This window comes from Eleginops maclovinus, chromosome 2 (genome assembly GCF_036324505.1).
Source record: "Eleginops maclovinus isolate JMC-PN-2008 ecotype Puerto Natales chromosome 2, JC_Emac_rtc_rv5, whole genome shotgun sequence".
Lineage (NCBI taxonomy): Eukaryota > Metazoa > Chordata > Actinopteri > Perciformes > Eleginopidae > Eleginops > Eleginops maclovinus.
In genome coordinates this window covers 13,531,323-13,554,091 of record NC_086350.1, presented here as the reverse complement: position 1 = coordinate 13,554,091, position 22,769 = coordinate 13,531,323, and the positions used below count along the sequence as shown (strand labels likewise).

Genomic DNA, 22,769 nt, shown 5'->3' with positions numbered 1-22,769 from the left:
TGGTCCGCCCCCACACATAACGGTCTGCACAGCCAATACCCCCTGTAGACTTTTTTAATTTCTCAAAAATTTTAACTTTATGCTTTTACATTTCTCGTTACATTTTAAAAGAAATGTCAATGAAAGGAAATTAGTCAAATAAAAACAAGGCCTGGTGTTATTATTGCAGGGATTTGTGTGTGAGTTATTCATCTTGTAATGACGTTGACTTTGCTATTTATGGTAATTTTTGCTAAAGTTATCATATTCTTATAGAGGGGCTTGAAATAGCATTTGTGAGACTAAGTGGGGATTTAGTACAAGATTTAGACTATCTCTAGTTGTACAAATAGGATTACAGACAACATAACCATTTTTAAATGTTAGCTTTGACAGAAAACCTTAAAGTATGTGCTCAGCTGTGCATCTTTGCTTCATACAATGGTGCATCCAAGCCCTGAACAGCAGCTTGCGGTGGGTTTTTTGGCCACAAGTTCCTGCAGCACCATGGGCTGTAGGATGACGTAATTTCCCCAGAATAGCAGAAGCGCGTTCAGGGATTGAATATACTACATGAATGAACACGGTGCACGAGCTATGCATCTTCCCCACTCACAGGCCTTACGCACCCACACTCAAACAAACACAAAGTGACTGAAGTTATCATTCCATTTAAAACACCAGTTAGTCATTATCATTCATTTTGGTTATTATATTGTGTGTTTTGTGGTCTGCATCAGATTTTCCATCGCCTAATTCATACATATACATTTGGGGTTTATGAATTTAAATAATGGGTTAATCAATGCTTAAAACATGATTTACTTACGGTTTATAGATTAGTTATTAATAGTTAATCTTTGTTAAGAAAGGATGAACCATTATTTCCTGGAAAAAGGTTTCTGGGCATCTGGACCTTAGGTGACTTGACGGTTGTGCTAGATGTTGTATAGAGTAAAAAAAAAAGAAGATGATGAATCACCGAAGACTGACTTAATTTAGCTAGTGGCTGTTTACTAGATGCATTATCTACCAACACAGCTCTTCATTAATGATATACTACAGGTGCTTTTTGTTATTATGGACTGTAAGGCCATTGCTCTGGTTGAAGATGATTGTCAAAGCATGAAAGTAGGAACAACTAGGTCTAATTGATAATGTCTTTAAAAACAAATATATTCCTATTAGGTGAGCAATAGCTTCACGGTCCTGGTGTTGTGCCAGTATACATCAATCAGAAGGGAGGGTCTAATGAAAACATTTACATTTAAAATGTTGTGTTTCTGCCAGATAATACAATGTAAAGTTTGCACCTGAGAGTGTTGACCCTTACACGTGTATGTGTGTGTGTGTGTGTGTGTGTGTGTGTGTGTGTGTGTGTGTGTGTGTGTGTGTGTGTGTGTGTCTGTGTGTGTGTGTGTGTGTGTCTGTGTGTCTGTGTGTCTGTGTGTCTGTGTCTGTGTCTGTGTCAGAGAGATTTTGGCAGAGTTCAGTGTTGTGTTTGTGCATGTCCACCACCAGAACAGTGTTATTGCGTGAGATATCTCCAGTAAGTGTGTTTTCCAAAAGAATTGTTTGGGTTGGCGTCGATACAGATACGTATGTGTAGACTAATCACTCAGCCAGGCTATCAGTGGGCATATCCTGGTATTGTCCTTCTGAGTGTTTGATGGTGCCAGTCTGCAGGCGATGAGATTTGGACTGAGTCATAGTTGGCCCTTTTTGAAACAACCTAGCGAGGGGAGGGGTCTTACAGGCCAGCTTTAGCGGCTGGGCGGTGGTATTTTCTTTGCTATAAAATAGATTCCAGGCTGGTTGAACATTCGAACAAGTTCCCAATGTTTGACAACGACCCTCACATCATTATGACATTATGACTGTGTGAGGACAAAAATTGTGGATTGTGTTTGCCTTTTCTTTGCAACTCTGTGGATTAACTGGAGACATGGAGGTAGGACTTGCTACAGTTTAGAGAATTGAAGAAGATTACTGTTGTTAAAACAGGCTGGCAGACAACTCAGAGTAATGTGATATTATAACAGGACATGATTCTGATATATGTGATGCTCATGATAATGGAGAGCATATTTACATGTATTTCAGGTGTGCATGAGGCGGTATTTGCGAGAAATTTGGGTTCTGCTGCATCTGACATGTGAGTATCTGAAGGTTGCTCATTTCTTTTTGTTGTGTGCACTTAAAAGTGAAACTCTCTTATAGACCAATATTATTTGAAACATTTTTATAAGATCTCCTCTTTTTTTGTTTTCTCACTGACAGTTGCATATTTTGTATTTTGCATGTGTCCAGCTTTGGTGGCAGGCTTGACAGGGAGATGCAGTCTCTTCGGACAGCACTACGTGCACACGTTTGATGGGGTTTTATATGAGTTTCCTGGAGACTGCAGCTATCTTCTGGCTGGAGACTGCAGCCATCGCTCCTTCACACTGCTGGGTGAGTCACAGTCAGACAGTGCAATAAAAAAAACTAATAGATTTAAATCCTAGAGGCAACTGTTGCTCATCGAGTGCAGATCAGTGGCTTGTGCATAGTCACAGCCATAGGTTTCATTCTCACTGGGATGTATATACTAAAACAGTATAAGTACTTGCACTAACATTTGAAAGACCTTTCAAATATGTTCTCCCTTTACATTTTTCTAGGGATCTATCATTGTTGTCATTATGTTATTTCAGACTGTTTTTGTCAGTCGAAGGTTTGATAATAAAATACATTCATTTTCAACCCATAGGTGATTTTGCTAATGGCAAAAGAACTGGAGTCACTCTGTTTCTGGGGGATGCCTTCGAGCTGCACCTGTCTGTAGACGGACGGCTCTCCCAAGGAGAAAAAAGGTTGAATTATAGAATATTTAAGTAGTCATGAAAAATAATATTATTATGTAAGGAATAAAATTGTCTTGGTCGAAAAAATTAAATCACCCAATAGTGTGTCTCTTTTTTTGTAGACTGTCTGTGCCCTATGCATCTCACGCTGTGTTTGTGGGCTCTGAGCTTGGCTTCTATAAGCTCTGGAGTGAGGAATTTGGCTTCACTGTTACCATTGATAATGCAGCCAACATCGCCTTGATCCTGACCAAACACCATGCAAACCGCACCTGTGGCCTCTGTGGCAACTTCAACTCTGCATCAGCTGATGAATATACTGCGCAAGAGGGTAAGATCATTCAGGACAAAGGGGCAAAATCAACAGTCTGTAACATTGTATCTGAGATATGAGAATGTCTGAGAGTGAAACAAGGGCAAGTTCATTATTATTGGAATCAAAGAAAGGATTTGAGTCATCAGCACTCAGTAACAGGAAGAGTTGCAGTTCAGTACAGGAAAAGATAACAAGGTAAAAGAAAGCAAAAGGAACAGTAGTGGGAGGATGAGATTAAGGAGAAATCTGTCAACTCGTTTATGAGTGCGTTTATGTGTGTGCGTGTGTTTTCAGGATTCCTAACAGATGACAGTTATGATTCTGCAAATTCGTGGGCAGTGAAGGGGGCTGATCAGTCGTGTCGACGAGTCTCAAAACCAAGCCGGTCCTGTAACAGCACCAAAGAGAGTTCAGCGGTGAGAGGGCAATTTACACACAGACACACACACACACACACACACACACACACACACACACACACACACACACACCGAAGTTATACTTCGACTTGGTACAATACTGTGTAAAACATACCCTGTAATAGGGCAGAATTGTGGAACATTTTCTAAACATCTGATCATTTTTACTTAGAAAATCTGGATTATGCCTTAAAAATGTTAAAAGGAAGAGGAAAACCTACTGTTAAACTCTCATGGGGTGGCCTAGAGCTGAAGGTGTCAGCTATGGATCACAGTATCCTCAGTTTGCACCTGTGTTGCATATCATTACCAATCTCGTTTTTCTCTTGTGTCTAATTTATTGAAATCTCTCAGAAATATCATATTGGTGTGGTAGTGTCAAAAACTTGATCATTTTAATTATGCAAATCAAACCTTTAGCTTGTATTGCCCAATTTCAATCAGAAACTTTATTTTTATATTACATTTGTTTTTTTCCTGGTGCAAATGGGCTTTCATTTACAATAGGTATGAGTTTCATTAAAAAAGGAACAGCTGGTAAGTAATCAGATCCGACAGGTGTGAGTGCGGCTTCGTAAAAATGTTTACTGTAGACGTTGTGTGTGGGCTGATCACTGAAAATAAGCCAGTTATAGCAAGAACATTTTGTTCCACATGAACACCCACGTGTGATGAAAACAGTATAAGCTACGTGATAGTGTGAAACCATCGGATATCATCAGCTTCTCCTTCACTAACTGCAAGTCTGATCCTGCGTCGCTAAACAAGATGGTGCTCCAAGAGTGTGTTACTGGGCTTCATGCAGCAGCTCCTAAAGTCTGACTGTGGGAGAATATTGGTTCAAGATCCTACGATATTCTCACCGATTGAGTTTTTTTTTTTTTATAATTTCATCCTGCGCTCTGTTTGCCTAAATTATTTTATTGTTTAATCATCATGGATATTCAGTTTCCATCATGGTGACACTAGAAGCCCATCTAAAAGTCTACCAAACAAATCTCATTATTTAAATCATTTACCCCTTATTTACATGAGCTGACAATATATGACATGACAGCCCATGTATGAAAATAGTGGAGTACTCCTTTTTTCAGCCACAAACAACAAGGGTCTTAAAAAACAGCTTAGAAGCATACAAAAATGAACATCACTATCAATTACTTTTCACAAAAAAACATGATTTCATCTGATATGTTTAAATTGTTTGACTACATTGCTTCCTTGAACTTACTTTTGCATGCATGTGTGTTTATGTAGATTTTGTCCAGCTGCAGTGTGTTACAGACGTCCACTGTGTTTCTGCACTGTGCCCACCTGGTCTCTCCCGAGGCGTTCTTTATTCTGTGTCAGGAGGAGGCATGTCACTGTGACAAAAGGGAGTCGGAGGACTGTTACTGTCCAATCCTGTTGGAGTATGCTCGAACGTGCCACGCCCACGGGATACCTCTGCATGGCTGGCTGGAGGAGAGCCAGTGCTGTAAGTTTTCAGTCAGTACATAAGGAGTTGCAAGCTATAAAGTCACATTTATAACCATTATGTGTGTGTTCAGTTCCCAAGTGCCCAATTGGGATGCAGTACAGTGAATGCACCAAGTCCTGCTCCACAACCTGCCACAGTCTCAACATCCAGGAAGTCTGCAAGGAAGAATGTGCAGATGGCTGCACCTGTCCTGGTAACCTCCCACTCACTGTATCTCCTTCTTTTACTTTCTGTCGCTCTGTGTCTAATATGTCTAACATGGTGTGCGTGTGTGTCTCAGTGGGCAAGGTTTTGGATGGCAATCGCTGTGTGGAGGTATCTCAGTGTTCCTGTGTGCACATGGGACGACATTTCCCTCCAGGATCAACTATCTCTCAGGACTGCAACACCTGGTGAGGGAGGAATTACTTGCAGAAACATTATTTAAATACACAGAAACAGATGTGCTGCTTCATTCAAATGTTTCCTGACTTAATTTTCTCTTTCCTGCAGTGTGTGCCGTCACGGCTCCTGGGAATGCACCAATGAAGGGTGCCCTGGTAAGAGAGACGCACTATACATGTAGTATTACATGACTTTTCACATACTACTGGTATATTACATCCTGAGTTGCTAATCTCAAGTGTTTTGTCTTTGTTTATGTGTGTAGCTGAGTGTTTGGTGGTGGGCCAGTCTCATTTCAAGACCTTTGATAACAAGTTCTTCACTTTCACTGGTCACTGTCAGTATCTGCTGGCAAGAGACTGCACAGAGAGCATGTTTTCTGTCATTATTGATAATGTCCAGGTAATGGATGTTATCTTTAATTATGTGTATTTCTTACATTGCTGCTACTAGCACTACTTGATATTTACAGTATCGTGGCTGTTGATTTTGTGTTTCAGTGTGCAGATGATCAGGATGCCGTGTGCACACGCTCAGTGACACTCAGCCTGTCCTCTCTGGAAGACATGACGGTGAAGCTGAAGCACGGAGGAATTGTCTCTGTCAACAGCATGGACATCCAGACCCCAATGCATCATGGTATGCCACTTTTGCACAATAGTGGATATATTTCACAATCATCTAATCATACTATTCTGTATATGGTGATAAATAATATAAAATATCCTATAATTTATTATTTATTCATAATATACTTTTTAAAATCCATGTTATGGAGTGCTTCTCAACGACAGCTTTGTATGAACAGACAAATCATAAGTCATATTTATTAGAGGAAGATAAAACAGTTATTGTGCTAAAAATAATGTCATTATCATCAGCTATGCAACGTTAGTTATTGGAATCACTGTTAGCTGTTTAAATGTTTACAACAACATTATATTAAATCCAATAAGTCAGTTCACTGTGTACACTTTAACAGGACGTTTGCAAATCCAAAGAACTGCGCAATCCTTCGTGCGTGTGAAATTTGGAGATGACCTTCGCCTGGACTGGGATGGGCGAGGTCGGGTCCTCTTAAAGGTATTAGGAAAGCAATTTTAAGGGGAAAAGGATTTTAATATTGGTTGTGTGATAAGATGAGCAAATACTTTAACTGTACCCTGTCTATCTCAACAGCTGGGACCCCGATGGGCAGGACAAACTTGTGGTCTTTGTGGTAACTTTAATGGTAACCAAGGTGATGACTTCCTGTCTGAATCTGGTCTGGTTGAGGCGAGTCCTCAGGCATTCGGCCAGGCATGGAGGATCAATGGAGACTGTGAATCTACCCACAAACAGGAGACTGATCCATGTGCCATCAACCCCAAAAGAGGTATAAAACACTCTATCATCTATACACTGTATAGATGAAAACATAACAACACATACAGTATGACAAAAAATGAACCTCTGCTCCTCTTTCAGTGCGTTTTGCAGAAGAGGCATGTGCGGTAATGATGTCAGACGTGTTCAGCCCATGCCACTATCTGGTGAACCCGGGTCCGTTCCAGCGGTTCTGTCGGTATGATGTGTGTGCGTGTGTGGACGGGGAGGAGTGCCTGTGCTCTGCTCTGTCTGCATACGCAGCGGCCTGCACTACCAGAGGAGTGCTGCTCCGCTGGAGGTCTCCCTCACTCTGCGGTAACTCTCACATTGGGCTAACAAACAGCTGATCTTTCATATGCACATACACTGGTAAACACCAAAACATTTCATCCTTTTATTTAAGACAGAAATTGCATTGTAGAGCAAATACAAAATCAATAAAATGGGACAATTTAGCGTCCTAAATAAGAAAACAAAACCTTTTGTATAAAATAACTTTATTTATAGAACTAATCCAATAAAAACATTCTAAAAGAGGTTATTTTATATGTCCAGTTTAGTAATACTATCTGTTATAGATTTGGAAGCACATATGACATCAAAGCTATTGAAAACGTTTTTATTATATATATGTACAGTATGATAAATATATGGCACATCAGTAATCAAAAGGGAGGCCACATACATATAGGACCCTTTTATTTAGAGTTTTTACAACATAATGTTCACTAAAATAGGCTAGAAGCATTGTGGTGTTGAAAGTTAAAGTGATTTTGTATCAAACACTCATTTATTAATGGTCCCTTGAGGTTAAGAGAGAGGACTCCGATGTGAGCTAACTCTCCTCTGACTGCTGACAGTCTGTGTAACTGAGGTAGAAGAAGCCACTAGATTTGGAGTGGATGTCCAACCTCAAACTAAGCATACTGCACTTAGGAAATTGTAAAATAATAATTTATTACAAAAAGCAAAGATCTGACGTTTTGATCAGATCTTAGCGTTGTCTCTTATAGTGTTCCAAGATAAAGTGGGAACACTATATATTAGAGCCTATTAATGATCTTTAAATCCAAGAATATATTCATAACTCTCCTTGATGTGATGTTGTCAGAGCTGGAGTGCACTGGAGGCCAGGTGTACGAGGCCTGTGGGAGTACGTGCGATCGGACCTGCCGTGCTCTTTCTGGTGCTGAGGCAGGATGTGAGGGGGAGAGGGTGTGTGAGGAGGGCTGTTTCTGTCCTGTTGGAAAGTACCTTAGCGACTCGGGAGAATGTGTGACAGCTGACCAGTGCTCCTGTCTGCACGATGGACAGCTTTACCAACCCAGTGATGTGTACGCAGATCACAGCAGCATCTGGTCAGTGACTGAGTGTATTCAAAGATGTCACTGATTATGATATACTAATGGATCATTTGTTTTATAGATACGTTTTTTATTTTTTGTCTGCTTTTCTTGTGTGTAGCTATTGTGAGAATGGCTCCATGCGCTGTAGCTCCCCTGAGATGAGCACATTGCTGTCTGACCTCTTCTATGACGATGAACTGGCACCATCCAGAGGTACGATTTCAGGATCCCTATTGAATGTCTGTGTGTTTTAAACATTTTCGTAGTACACTATGTATTTGCGATCTTTAGTATGAGAATTAAAGATCACGCAACTCAGTATTGTTTTGTGTTTGCAGAGCGGCGGTCAGCCCAGTGCCCTCCTCCACTCGTCCGCACAGAGTGTGAAGCAGGGGAAAAAGGTCTTGAGTGTGCCAGAACCTGCCAGAACCTCGATTTGCCCTGTGTCAGCCTCGCCTGCATCCCTGGCTGCCTCTGTCCACCTGGCACAGTATGTGGTGTGTGTGTGTGCGCGTTTGTGTGTATAAAGCACAGAACATCTTGATTGATAAATGTATTGATTTCAGGTACGTCACCGCAGCGACTGCATTGCACCGGAGCAGTGTCCCTGTTACCATAACAACAGGCCATATGCATCAGGACAGAGCATCTCTGTGGACTGCAACACCTGGTAAAATTATTGTTTGCACATATTGATATGAAGAGGAATACCTGCAATTTGTTTCCTGACAGAGCTTTCTTGTTTTCAGTGTGTGTGAGAACAGGAAGTGGCGCTGCACGGAGAAGGTGTGCGATGGTGTGTGCCGCGCCGTGGGGGAGGGGCATTACATCACTTTTGATGGGTTCAAATACACCTTCCCTGGCCTCTGCCAATATGTCCTGATCCAGGTAAGAAAAAGAGACATCCAATAAGAGTTCCAGGGTGGAATGCACACTAACCTGGTTAGAACAGAAAATGCAGCATGGATTTATTTTTCCTTGAAGTCACTATTCTTTCTCCTCTTTTTTTACTTCCACTATCAACAGGATAGCTGTAATGGAGAAGAGGGTTCATTTAGAGTGCTGGTGGAAAATGAGGCCTGTGGCATCGTGGGACATCGCTGTGCAAAAGCTATGACAATCTTCTATCAGGGAGGGTTGATTGTTTTGCAACATGGAGAGGTAACAAAGATCATTTGCAATAAAAGTTTACTTTCTGAAACGCACCTCGTAGAACCAACCGGACATTAATTGCATTTCGTAGAAGAGAAAACTAACAGAACATGGTATTTTCATCTTTGTTGGGATCTTTCTCTCCTCTAGGTGAAGATGAAGAGTCCGGTGCTACAGAGCTCACAGGTGGAGATTGTTAAATCTGGTCAGTTTTACACCGTGCTGCTGGGGAAACACATATCTCTCAGCTGGGACAAGGGAACTCGCCTTCTGGTTCACATCTCAGCCACATACAGGGTATGTATTATGACACAACCTTTGATCGCTTTTTGTGTTTTATCCACATCAATTTGTAATAATCGTGTCCTTTATTTTACATTCATATTACTGTGTGTAGGGCCGGGTGTGTGGCCTGTGTGGTAATTTTGACGGGAACGTCAACAACGACTTGGTGAGCAGTAACAACCAGCTGGAGGTCGACGCCTCACACTTCGGGAACTCCTGGAAGGTTGTTCCCAGCTGTGCAGATGTAACACAGGTAAAGTCTGTTAAGGTTAGAGTAAGGAACAGTTCTCTTGAAGTAAACATTTGATATTTACTCTCTTGCTTGGTTTTAAGGATAATTTAGGGCTATATGTTCTTATATGACTGGTTTAGATGTAGTTGTTCATTAATACTTACAACACCATTCCATACATGGTCCTTTTATTCTTTTTGGGTATGTATAAGTACAACAGCTGGGCAGTCAATGGGTAAGATGATACATTTATTAAAAAATGAAGCACACTCCATGTGCACTGTGATGGATTACCCACCACAGGCAAGTCTGTGCAAGTTGAGTTTTTAACAGCCCGACTTGAAAAAACAATGGCTTTCCGAAAGTTTTAAATTCAAACTTGAAATGTAAATTATGCTTTTGAAAATGGTTTGTTATCATGCAAAGTATGAATGATTTGTAGTTAATGTTCTGAAAAAACATTGATTGGACTCTTAAGTCAGACATGCTGTTTCAACTTGGTTGAGATACGAGGTCCTTTCCTCCCGCTGGTGTCATACTTTACAATCAACACAGCTCCCAGTAGCGCAATCTAGAACAAAAATGAACTTGTGATAAATATTAATGTGTACCAAACTGTCCGATTTCATTTCATATGATGTGAATTCAAGCATTCATGCTTTATATTTTGTCTCCTTGTTACGTTTAACTTTTTATGTTGTTAACTTAATAATTGTATTTTTTTTTAAACATTTTTTATTATTGCTGATGCCACTTATTCCACTATGCCTCACACTGCAAATGACCAAACTGTGAGAATAATAAACACAGTTATTATTCCATGTCCATAGATACCTCTGCCTTGCAGCGATAACATTATAAAGCTGGTGACAGTGGAGCAGTCATGTCGCGTGATCACTGGTCCTCCCTTTAAAGAATGCAACAGCCAGGTGAGTTTGGTTACAGACATAATTGAAACCTAATGTCCCATGACGCTACATGCATTGTTAGGTTCATGCCCTTGCTCATCTGCCTGTGTGTCTGTAGGTGGATGCAGAGCCATATGTTGAGATGTGTGTTGAGGCAGCATGCTCTTGTCCATCAGTGGGCGACTGTGCATGCTTCTGTGATGTCGTTGCAGCCTACGCACAGGCCTGTTCAGAGCGGGGTGTGTCTATCAGCTGGAGATCCAATGATCTTTGTCGTAAGTGTCTTAAATATCTCCATATTCTCCAGACATTTTTCATTTTCATCAAGTCATTTTCTGGCTGAAATATACAAAAATAAAACGTGAACAATAAAGGAATTCTTCTATCCGAAACAAGTCCGCTCCCATGTGGCTTCTCTCCTCTTTTAGAACACATTTTCAATACTGCTGTCAACTGTATTTATAAGAAAGATACCTGTAGTAAGGAATGGTCAAAAGCAGAGGCCATATTTTGTTGCACGATCAATTCAATTGGCTAAAAATGTAACTTCTGTTTCCTCAGCCATTAGCTGTGAGGAACTGAACCCCAGGAGCCCAGGTTTGGGCGAGGAGTTATGCCAGTGGAGGTATAATGCTTGTGGTCCTGCATGTCCGATCACCTGCCAGCACCCAGATCCCCTTCACTGCTCACTTGATTGTGTGGAAGGTTGCCATGCCTCATGCCCACCAGGTGCCAAAAATACTGGACATACAACAAAACATTTGAACATGCACATTCTAAATACAGAATAAATGTAATTGGATCTATTCTTGTACAAATATGCAAATAATTTTGATGACTTATATTTATTTCTATTTTGTAGGCCAACTACTGGATGAAGTGGCGATGCGTTGTGTAGAACCCTCTCAGTGTCAAGTGTGTGTCCATGAGGGTCAGAGAATTTCCCACGGAAACAAGGTCATCCTGAACCATGAGGACCCTGACCACTGCAAAATATGGTAACAACTCTGCACATTTTGGATTTGTTAATACTTTCTAATTAGGTTATTTGTACATTTTAATATTATTTATTTTTCTTTTCTGAAGTCACTGTGAAAACAACACACTGAGCTGTGAAGTTTGTGCCTCCTCCGCCATCTTCACCACTCCAACACCAACTCCTTCCTACGGGCCCTTCACGACCCTGCCCTTTACCACCTTGATGCCTGAGGGCACGTGTGACCGCGCTATGGATCTGGCTTTTCTATTGGATGGTTCAGAAGCCCTGACCGAAGATGAATTTCAGGCAACCAAAGAGTTCATACTCGGAGTGGTTGAACGATTCCGCATGGGCTCGGCTCACACTCGAGCCACAGTGCTGCTTTACCACTCTGGAGTCAAAACATATGACCTGCAGGTAGAGAACTGTATATGATATGTGTATGACACAGCAAAGTGTGTATTCTTGCACAAGTAGGAAGTGCTGCATGATGCATTCTGTGGAATAATTGATCACACAAATGTATCCCATAAACATGCTGACTCACGGAAACTATACTAATAATTAATACCTGGGGAATCTTCCTGTTTTCCCTCATTTATGCCTGTAGGTTCAGAAGTGGCTGTTTAAGAAGACGGTGCGTGAGCTGCATTACACAGGAGGAGATGCAGCCTTCTTGGATGAAGCTGTCAAGTATTTAGTCATCAACATTTATGACAAAAACAAGCGTGACAATGCTGGTCGGGTTGCCATCATCTTGACTGCTAGTGCCAACCCTCGCCCTGTTCGTGCTGTGGTCAAGATGCTCCGCAAGAAGGCCATTACAACCCTTACAGTGGCCCTTGGTCCCGGGGTAAACATGGGGCAGATTAACGACATCACCAAGGCAAACCCAGAAAACAGGGCCTATGTGCTGAGCAGCACAAGCGAGTTGTCCGATCGTCTGTTAGAGCTGACAGATTACCTCTGCACCCTGGGGATGGAGCCTGAGGTGGCCAAACCTCCAACGCCAAAGTCCACTCCGGGTAAAGCTTTGCAGGGCACCACCACCACAACCTTGGCTCCAAACCTGGAGACCAACCCAACACGACATCTCACCAACAGTCCCACTTCCACAACTCCTTCTGGCTTGTCTCCCGTCACCACACCGCCGTCTTCCATCCCTCCAGCCAAAGAAGTGACATTTATACTTGAAGGCTCTGATGCAGTCGGCGAGGTCAATTTCAACAAGTCGCTTCTCTTCCTGGAGGAAGTTATCTCAAAGCTGACGGAGGAAGAAGAGTATATTCGTATCACTGTGATCCAGTACTCGGTAACAGTCACTGTAGAGATCCGTCGGTGGGAGTTGAGGCGCCAGAGTACCCTGCTGCAACAACGACTGAGGGAGATTCGTTGGAGGGGTGGAAGTCGGACCAACACTGGCACAGCTGTCACTACGACCTTTCAAGAAATGGCTACAGTCAAACCTTCCCGTGGCCCCACACCTCCTCAGCTGGTCTTCCTCGTGACAGAAAACCCACCTACTGACACTGTGACTCGCCCGCCTTCTACGAGAACCCACACACAAGTCTATCCCATTGGTGTTGGACCAAAGATACGAGAGATTGACTTGCTACCATTCAGCGCCCCTCAGCGTCCACTGCTTGTTGATGACTACAACCATCTGACAACCCTGGTCCACCGTGTAGTCAATATCACAAAAACCACAGTCCGGCCCCGCTCTCCTACTCTGCCTCCTCTCGTACTCCCAACACGCTCCAGCCTGCCGCCCTCAGGTACAGAAAACACACTTGCTTCCGTCACTCATTCCACCATGAGTCCTTGGCTTGTAATAATTTGTGAGCTTATTTTTGTCCAGTACCCTGTCAGAAGCCTATGGATGTCTTGTTCCTGTTGAAGGCTGGAGAGCAGTTTGAGGACATGAAGACATTTGTCAAAGCTTTCATCAATAATGCAGACATAGGTAGGTGTGACCCAGCCCCTAAATACCCTACCACATTTTAAATGTAATATGGACTGCGTCTGACTGATGTAATGTATTGTTAGAAGTTCTACCTATTTTTAATCTGTCAGCGTTTTACAATAACATTTCAAAAGAAAATAAGAAAAACTACCTGGAGAAGTGGTTTTTACAGCTGAACAGTTTTGTTATTCGTCAAATCATAACTGGTTTAAAAGAAATGTACTTAATTACTTACTGTTGCCAAATTATTTGTATGCCTCTGCACTGATTAGAGCCCTGGTGGGTGATTATTTTTATTTTTATAAAACTATAACATCGCATTAAAGTACAAATCGACTACATATTTAATAACGTATTTATTCAACCAGGTTGATGATCTTTGACATGCTTTCCTTCAGTGATTTAAATTGTTTATGTTATTATCCAGGGCTGAATGGCACCCATGTGAGTGTGCTTCAGTATGGAGACACCAACACAGCAGAGATCACCTGGAAAGAGGAACAAAGCAAATCCCACCTCCTGAACCTGGTGGAGCGCATAACAAGCAGGACTTCTGTTGCCCCAGCTCTAGGTAGTGAACATGTTAACTCACACTTGCACTCACATTAAAGCAGGCCCACACACACAAACGCGTTCACTACCCTGTCTCTCTGCAGGCTCTGCACTGCGATTCGCTGTGCAGATGGCCATCTACAGTGGAGGAAGAGTCGGTGTAGCCAAGGCCGTGGTGATGCTGGTGACTGACAAATCAGCTGATGATGTCAAAGAAGCAGCTGACGAGGCACTGGCAGCAGGTAACTAAGTCACCATTGACATGGTTAACATTTTCACCTCAGTTAGAACATCCAGTGGGTATGTTTCCATCCTTCATCTTCCTGTGTAGTGTCACTTCAAAGTAACTGACAAGTGTTTTCCCTCAGGTGTATCAGTGTTCCCCATCGCAGTGGGACAAGGCTATGATAGGAGCGAGCTGGGTGTGCTCGGTCGCCACGGCAATGAAGACAACACTCTACACTTGAACGGCATGGATCAATTACTGATGCTGCTGACTCTGGATCACGGTTTCATAGACAGAATCTGCAGAGGTGCTTACACACACACACACACACACACACACACACACACACACACACACACACACACACACACACACACACACACACACACACACACACACACACACATACAGTTTCATTTTTCCTAGTAAGAATGGTGTTTTTTTTAGTAAATCTGTTCTTAAGTATAGTTTTACTAATAATGAATGTATATAATTGATCATAATGCTATTGGTCATTACTTTTGTTCTCAGCTGGTCCTCCAGGACTGTGTGTTGATGATAATGGGAATGAGAGAAAGGTGAGTAAAATCTGCTGATGTTGAAGACCAATAAAAGCAGTTCAGAAACAGCCAGTACAGCAATACTTGTCTGTTCACGTTTTTCAGCCTGGTGAGTCATGGCTGCTTGAGGACGGCTGCCACTCTCTCCTTTGCCACCCCAGTGGGGCAGTGACAGTACAAAACCACAAAGTCAGCTGCGACAGACTGGAGCCTCCGGCCTGCAGAAACAACATGCCACCTGTCAGAGTCCAGGAGACCTGTGGCTGCCACTGGGAATGCCCTTGTATGTACATCAGGAGCATAAAATAGCCTCTTAACTCTCTTGCATTCAATTTAACCCGTCTATTTAAGGTGCACAACATTTGCCATGTAGGTTGCTAACAATAACACGTGCATTCAAGTCTATTTATACCAACTGTTAAGGGATCAAGTGTTTCTCGCTTCCTCCTGCCTGCTGTGTGTTTACAGGCATGTGTATGGGCAGCTCCACCAATCATGTTGTGAGGTTTGACGGCTTGGCGCTCAGGCTGGATGGGGAGGGTTTGTGCTCCTATACGCTTCTCACTGTCAGCAAAAGCATCAGTGAAGGGTCAGAGGTCAAACTCCACAGCGGGCCCTGTCAGGACTCAGCGAATTACAACCAGGTCTGCATGAAAGCCATGGAGGTTATCCATGGGCCGCACAAATTGCTGCTGAAGGATGATATGACGGTAAGATGTGTGTGTTGCTAAAGTGAATAAATACATGTGAGTCTATGAAGGGTCATTTACTAACAATGTGTTTGTTGGAGCAGGCAGTGATTGATAGGGAAGAACTTGCACTGCCGTGGCGATTCGCTGGCCTAGAGCTGGTGCGTTATGGAGGAGTGATGCTGCAGCTGAAGTCGGACCACGGCTACATCCTGACTTTCACTCCTCAGAGCAATGAGTTTACCATCACGCTGCTCAGCTCCACCACCTCAGGCCACACTGCTGGACTTTGCGGTAACACACACTGAACAAAAACATAAACACAACACTTCAGTTGGCGCTCCAATATTGAAGATAAAAAACATTTTTGTACAAAGAAAAAGTCCTTATTTAATTCAAACTCAACTGTAACACTGTCTCCTTCTACTGAACTCAGTCCTCTCTCTCTCTGTGTTTCTTCCAGGTGCCTGTGGAGAGGAGAAGTTGAACGTCCTCGCTTTACGTAATGGCAGCTCGACCGCTGACCAGCCCTCCTTTATCTCAGACTGGACTGTGGCTGCAGAGGAGGGTGTGTGTCTGCCAAAGCGGAGGGCAGTGTGTGTGCTCGGAGCAGCGATGGGATGTCAGGCCCTGCGTTCTGAAGTATTTGAACCGTGCCACGCGCATATTCCTGTCCAGGTGTTCCTTGCCAAGTGTGATGAGCAGGCATGTGTGGAGTCCGATGTGTGTGAGCTCATTTCTGCCTATGCACGCCTCTGTAGACAGAGAGGTGTGTGTGTGGACTGGCGAAGCCCCCACCTCTGCCGTAAGTTAGATTTTAATGTGTGTATGATTCAATTCAACGGCAGCAGTTTACCACCCAATCTGAGCCTAAACTTCAGCCTGGACTTTGTGTCACAGCATTACAGTGCCCCGGCTCCATGAAGTATGATGCATGTCGGACAGGGTGTGTGGAGGACTGTGGCAGCACACAGAGGTTGCGAGGAGACCGGCCGGTTGCCAGGGGTAACGAGTCATCCTGCATGGACACGCCTACAGAGGGCTGTTTCTGCACGGAAGGGACGGTTTTGCATCATGGCCAGTGTGTGTCACCAGAAGCATGTAGGCAGTGTGTTGACCAGCATGGACGCACGTATTCGGTGAGACTCATGAGGAACATCTTAATTACCATCTTAATTACAGAAGCACATGCTGGTAGAATTGGAGTGGGCAACCATTGAAGTGTTCACCATTAAAACTGTGCTGTGAATGCCCTCTAGTGTCTATTTTGAATATAACCAAGGAAAATGATTTGATTTGTTTGTACAGTACATGCAGAGTTGGGTACCAGATGAGAACCCATGTTTGATTTGCATGTGTTTGGACCAACAACACATCAACTGCACTGCCCGGCCCTGCAACGATCTCAAAGGCAAGCAGCCATTCTGTTACTGCTGCTTATTTTCATACAGTAGATCTGGTTTAGCAAAAAAAAAATAACAGCAGTGTTGCATTAAGATTTCATTCTTTACTGATTAATCATGTGTGTGTAGCTCCAGTATGTGGCCCCTGTGAGATCCTGAGAGAGAGGAGAGAGTCCAAGTGCTGCCCAGAGTACGAGTGTGGTATGTAAAAAAACAAACAATATGAAACATTATTAAAACGTTCCTTTTCGCTTATCCAATATTACAGGAGCCTTATCAATTGAGAGAAGAAAAAATGAATAAACTAATCAATAAACCTCTCGCTCCTATATGAAGACAAGCTCATTAAAAAATATCTGAATAATTTACTCAAATTTGTATCCAAACATCAACACCAGTGCTCTGTATTTAACAGAGATGGATTGTTCCAGGAGAGTAAATCCTCGACCCACTTTAACATGCTGAATTGCTCTGTCCATTTTCAGTGTGTGATCTGGTGACGTGTGATCTGCCTGAAGTGCCGCGCTGTGAGGACGGTCAGAGTGTGGTTCTGAAAAACCCCGGGGAATGTCAACCTATACACAAGTGCGGTATGCTTTTTTCACATTCTCTGTGATGTTCCAGCTCGGATTTTCTCTGGCACACATACCGACATGAAACAGAGAAATATTTGATCTCTTTTACATTTTTCCTTTCATCTCTTTTCCCCCTTCACAGTCTGCAAAAAGGAAGAGTGTGCTATGCAAGCTCCCCCCGCTTGTCCCGCACATCGGCAACTGTCAGTGAGAAAAACAAAGTGCTGCGATGTGTTTGAATGTGTGTGTAACTGCCAGAACTCCACACACACCTGCCCTGCTGGGTTCATCACTTCCTCTTCTACTAATGACTGCGACTGCACAGAAACCAGTTGCCTGCCCGACAAGGTGTGTGAAGAGTAGTGGTGGAGATCTCCAGGAATCTGAAGTATTCAGATCCTGTACTGTGACTTGTTCTAGTATATTTTATATCATTAGGGTCATTACAAATGAACAAATGTAAAACCAGGACTTTCACTGCTGTAGCTGGTTAAGGTAGAGGTCATCTTAAACCAATTTTAAGGAGTGCAAATAATAATTATTTTTATTAATCTTGTTTCTAAAAATATAAGATATTAGTGAAAAATATGATAACAATCACCCAGAGCCCAAATTGACTCCTTTATAATGTGTGTTATGTTCATCCATGAGCACCAAAATCATTAACTTCTTTGCGTGTTTTGTATGCCAAGTAATATTTATTAATATTCATTTGATAATGTTATATTTGCTTCTTAAATGTGTTAGGGAATATTTTGCTTAGGTGTTTAACCTTTGACCTAGTTCATAATTTTTCTGTCCTCTGTCTGTATTGCCATGGCATAGTTTTTGGCCTTGGAGGTGCTGTTATCTTCATCAAGGAGGGGCAGCCTGGGCTTCCGAAGCCTTGTTGTTCCCACAGTGGGTACAAGCTCATGCTGACCTAAGATTGGCTTTATTTTTTAGGGACAGCTGGGAGCCACTTTATCTGTCCCCAGATGCTCCGGTAAACAGCTTATTTGTGACCTAAAAGACAGTTTTAGTTAGACGTATTGTCCGCGCTTGTTTAGTCTGGTGTTTGAAGAATGTTGATTACCCATTTGGAACTAGTTAAAACCTCTTCTTATTTTTGAGATCTTCAGAGTTGGTTTGGCAACCGCTGTGGCAACTTGTGTCTGCAGTAAATGCCTGGTCAATTCTCCGGCCGCAACTCCAAGTAAATCCATCAGTGTTTTCTCCATCTCTTCAGAAGTTTCCACCACAAAATGTAATTAAGTAAAAGTACAAAGAGGCACGATAAAGAAGACTCAAGTCCCTGACATTTCTAAATAAAAAACAGGCCTTGATTAGATGTGGTTAGTTAAATATTGTGTTTGTTAACATGCATTGGTTCCTATTTCTGTGCTGTTACTGTTGGAATTATCCTGTTTTATCATCATGTGTCTCTCCAGGTGTGCGTAGTTGGCTTCGTGGTTCACCCAGTGGGGAGTGAATGGGAGGAAGGATGCGAGAAGTGCAGTTGCACCCAGCTACAGGACAAAGACACATCACTGCACATTGCTCAGTGTACACCACCTGTGTGTGATCGAAACTGCCCTCAGGTGGGACACACATGTCAAACATTCACATTTGCTTTATACTTCTATACCGTTATTGTAACATATATATGTTTATTGTGTATTTCAGGGCTCCACATACACTCCATCAAACGGAGAATGCTGCGGAAAGTGCACACCGACCAGCTGTGTGGAGTCAGCGGGGGAGATGCGAGGGGACACTGTGTTTGGGCAAAACTTCAGACATGTATGTGTGCAGAGAAATCATACATACCTGAATAATATAGGCAACCAATTAATTCCAATGACTATTTTATGTGTAATTGTCAACTGCATGCTTTGTTGGGTGGAAGTTGTAGAATTGAATATACAGCTGACTGTTTGGATGTTTTAAAGAGGGTCTGGATGTCGTACCTATCCATAGTCAATGTATTACACAAAAAAAAGACACCGAATAGGAGGTGGCTGACCACATTACCAAGATCCAAGCATTGTCTTTAAAAAGTATTTAAATAGTCCTATATTGTGTTCCTTACTGTATGTACAGAAACATGTGTTTTTTGCCACTGCAGCTCTTTCTTTCTCTCTTACATTAATGTGTATCAAATATCTGTATCTCTTTTTAGGTGGGAGAGGTATGGCAGTCTCCGCATGAAAAATGTGTGTTATATCAGTGTGTGAAAGTAAAAGACGAAATGTTCATCTCTGCATCAAACGTCAACTGCTCTGCTATGGAAAATCCTTCCTGCCCGCTGGGAACCGAGTTACGCTGCAACACCGAAGATTGCTGCCCCCGCTGCCACTGCGGTAAACACACATTCATAAACATCACTTAAAAAAGTGATCAGCCACACCACTCGGTAAAGCATGGTGACATTATGAGTTGGAGACTGATCTTCCACTAGCATGGATTATTTAATTTTTCTAAATCATGATGCTGTCACTCAAACACTTTACTGAGGTGCAGATGCATTATCTGTCCAGCAGGTGACTCTCTTACACTGGTGTCATCCCAGAGCTAGTTACCATTACCTGTCCTGAATAAGCCTGGGGTTTAATGCCCTGGTAATTGATTAATTTATATTTGCTTTTCTCTTGACAGCTCCAATGAATGCTTGTGTGCTGAACAACACTTTAATAGGAGTAAGTCATGTGCGCAAGAAAAGCACTGTTCTTTCATATTAGAGCCTTTGAAATAGTTCCTTCAGTGCTCCATGTGTATGTGTATGTGCAGGCAGGGGAGAAGCTGATGATGGACGTGTGCACACAATGTGAGTGTACGGTGGAGGACGGTGCCGTGAGGAAATACAGGCTGTCCTGCAGGAGTATGAGTTGTCCATCCTGCCCCATGGTAACCAACATCCTGTCATTATTTTGTATTATCACCATTATCCATTGTCATAATTATTATCATGACTAACCATTCAATACAAACGTCCGTCATTTCCATCAAAGATTCTTTATTCCACTGACCCCATTCCCTCTCTAGTCATCAACACATTCTAACTCATTTTTTCTGTGATTCACTCCATTCACAGAGGTAAGCAGAGAATTGTTTATTTGAGCAAAATGGTCCTTCTGAATAAAGTCATGTCCTTCTGAGGCCTTCCTTTGTAAACTATCAGACTATATTAACCACATTGTTTTCAGGGATACACTCTGCAAAAGGAGGAAAACGCTTGCTGTGGTCGATGTGTTCCCACTGCCTGCATCATGAAAGGGCCGGATGGAAATCTGATCAGTCTGCAGGTAGGTGCTCAGCAGAGAAGGAAATGCCTGGCTCATTTACAGAAACTTAAATAAATTTAATTAAAATAATAATGTTGATGTTGAAAGCAGCAGAAATAAGACATTTTAAAAAGCAACAATTGAAAGATCAGTACTGACTCTTCAACAAAGTGTTAAAATAATCGTTTTTTGGATGCTATATCATACACCTGTATACTGTAATATACTATACTATACTATACTATACTATGTTATACCATACAAATTAGTACTAGACTGCAATATGTTATTTTAAACCATGCTTTACTACACTTCCTTGGATCAAAACAGTACTGCCGCCAAAATTAGATATGATATAGTAAAAGTTTGTTTGTATCAGAGTAAGTCATATTAAGTTAGCTTTGGTACATTTCAAATGGCAAGAATCGCTTTTTAGCAGCATGCATGAACACTGTATTTGTATGTGTGTTCATCTCTCTCTTCAGGTTAATACCACTAGCGAGGACGGTTGCAACCTGTATACCTGTGGTGTGAACATTAAAGGGGATCTTGTCCTACAAACCAAAGTCACCACCTGCCCTCCTTTTAACCGTCAAACGTGCCTAGACCAGGGGGTATGAAGCTACACAAACTGCCCATACATGCTAACAACTACCCATACATCTCTGTTAAATGTTTCTCTCCTGTTTGATTTCAGGGGAAAGTCAGTCAGATTGGAACAACCTGCTGTGAAATGTGTAAGTAGACCTGTGACCTTTGCTAGATTGTTACAGTGTTTAAAAAAATGTGAACGCTGTGATTTTAATAAGAGTGTGTGCATATGTGAAGGTACGGAGCCAGAGTGCCGGAGGACAGCAGGAACGCTAAACTACATCAAAGTGGATGACTGCCAGTCAGATCATCAAATAGAATTGCACTACTGTGAGGTAAGAGACTACACACACACACACACACACACACACACACACACACACACACACACACACACACACACACACACAAACACACACACACAAACACATGGTGATTAATACTTCCCATCCCCTAGGATTAGCCTGCAGAGTTCAATGAAATCGTTCTTTAACACTGTCCCTCCATCCCCCCCTTCCTCTGTCACCCCATCGTGCTGTCCATCTGTCTCTGTCTGTCTGTCCGTCCATCAGGGCAAATGTCGCAGTAAGTCCATGTACTCCTTGGAGAGCGCTGCTGTGGAGCAGGAGTGTGTGTGCTGTGCTGCTGTGGAGACAGAGCCTCTTGATGTTCCCCTCCTGTGTGCCAACGGCTCCCGCAGCCACCAGACTGTCCTGTCTGTCACTGCATGCGACTGTCGGTCCAAACACTGCACCTAGAGAGGAAGGAGAGATGGGATGAGAGTTATACGTTTATAAATGTAGACAGAATTTATATCCACATCAAATGTACCCACATAAAATGATAAGAGCAAAAATAACAATAAAACAAACTTGCCTATTTCCGTGAGCACTTTTTGTCTGTGTTTTGTTCATGTCTACACAGTAGAGATGGTTGTTTGTAGAGATTGATATCTGTTAAGATGTTTGTATAATTCAAAAATGATATGGATTCTTATCAAGATGTAATGCTTTTTCATTAGGTATAGATTTGAAAACAAAAAAAGTGGATCAATAGTAAATGAAAGTACAACCCTAAAGTAGCATTACTTTATTGTTTTTTACTTTATTTTCTTTGCATGAGCGATCTGAATCAAAAGATTACTCAATAAGGAAAACAATCACTAGGTGCATCCCTTCTGTGATTTATCACACACACACACACACACACACACACACACACACACACACACACACACACACACACACACACAC

At 42.3% G+C, this 22,769-nt stretch overlaps 1 protein-coding gene across 1 annotated transcript; it reads left to right on the top strand.

Moving 5' to 3' along the window:
• Positions 1-1,788: 1,788 nt before the first annotated feature.
• vwf (von Willebrand factor) lies at positions 1,789-22,404 on the top strand. The gene is made up of 53 exons (XM_063911333.1): positions 1,789-1,930; positions 2,083-2,134; positions 2,290-2,433; positions 2,732-2,834; positions 2,948-3,156; positions 3,436-3,557; positions 4,818-5,037; positions 5,111-5,233; positions 5,321-5,432; positions 5,533-5,579; positions 5,690-5,826; positions 5,925-6,063; positions 6,407-6,507; positions 6,604-6,799; positions 6,892-7,107; positions 7,904-8,150; positions 8,257-8,351; positions 8,477-8,628; positions 8,705-8,808; positions 8,888-9,026; positions 9,165-9,299; positions 9,441-9,587; positions 9,688-9,828; positions 10,638-10,736; positions 10,834-10,990; positions 11,277-11,444; positions 11,578-11,713; positions 11,802-12,111; positions 12,305-13,469; positions 13,553-13,657; positions 14,085-14,228; positions 14,314-14,451; positions 14,578-14,742; positions 14,967-15,013; positions 15,101-15,278; positions 15,464-15,705; positions 15,789-15,978; positions 16,148-16,489; positions 16,585-16,823; positions 16,993-17,095; positions 17,217-17,288; positions 17,573-17,677; positions 17,805-18,010; positions 19,093-19,242; positions 19,328-19,444; positions 19,824-20,004; positions 20,300-20,340; positions 20,432-20,548; positions 20,848-20,946; positions 21,411-21,539; positions 21,623-21,662; positions 21,754-21,851; positions 22,089-22,404. Exons 1-53 carry the CDS (start codon positions 1,925-1,927, stop codon positions 22,272-22,274), a joined length of 8,556 nt encoding a protein of 2,851 aa, XP_063767403.1. The 5' UTR covers positions 1,789-1,924; the 3' UTR covers positions 22,275-22,404.
• Positions 22,405-22,769: the final 365 nt, after the last annotated feature.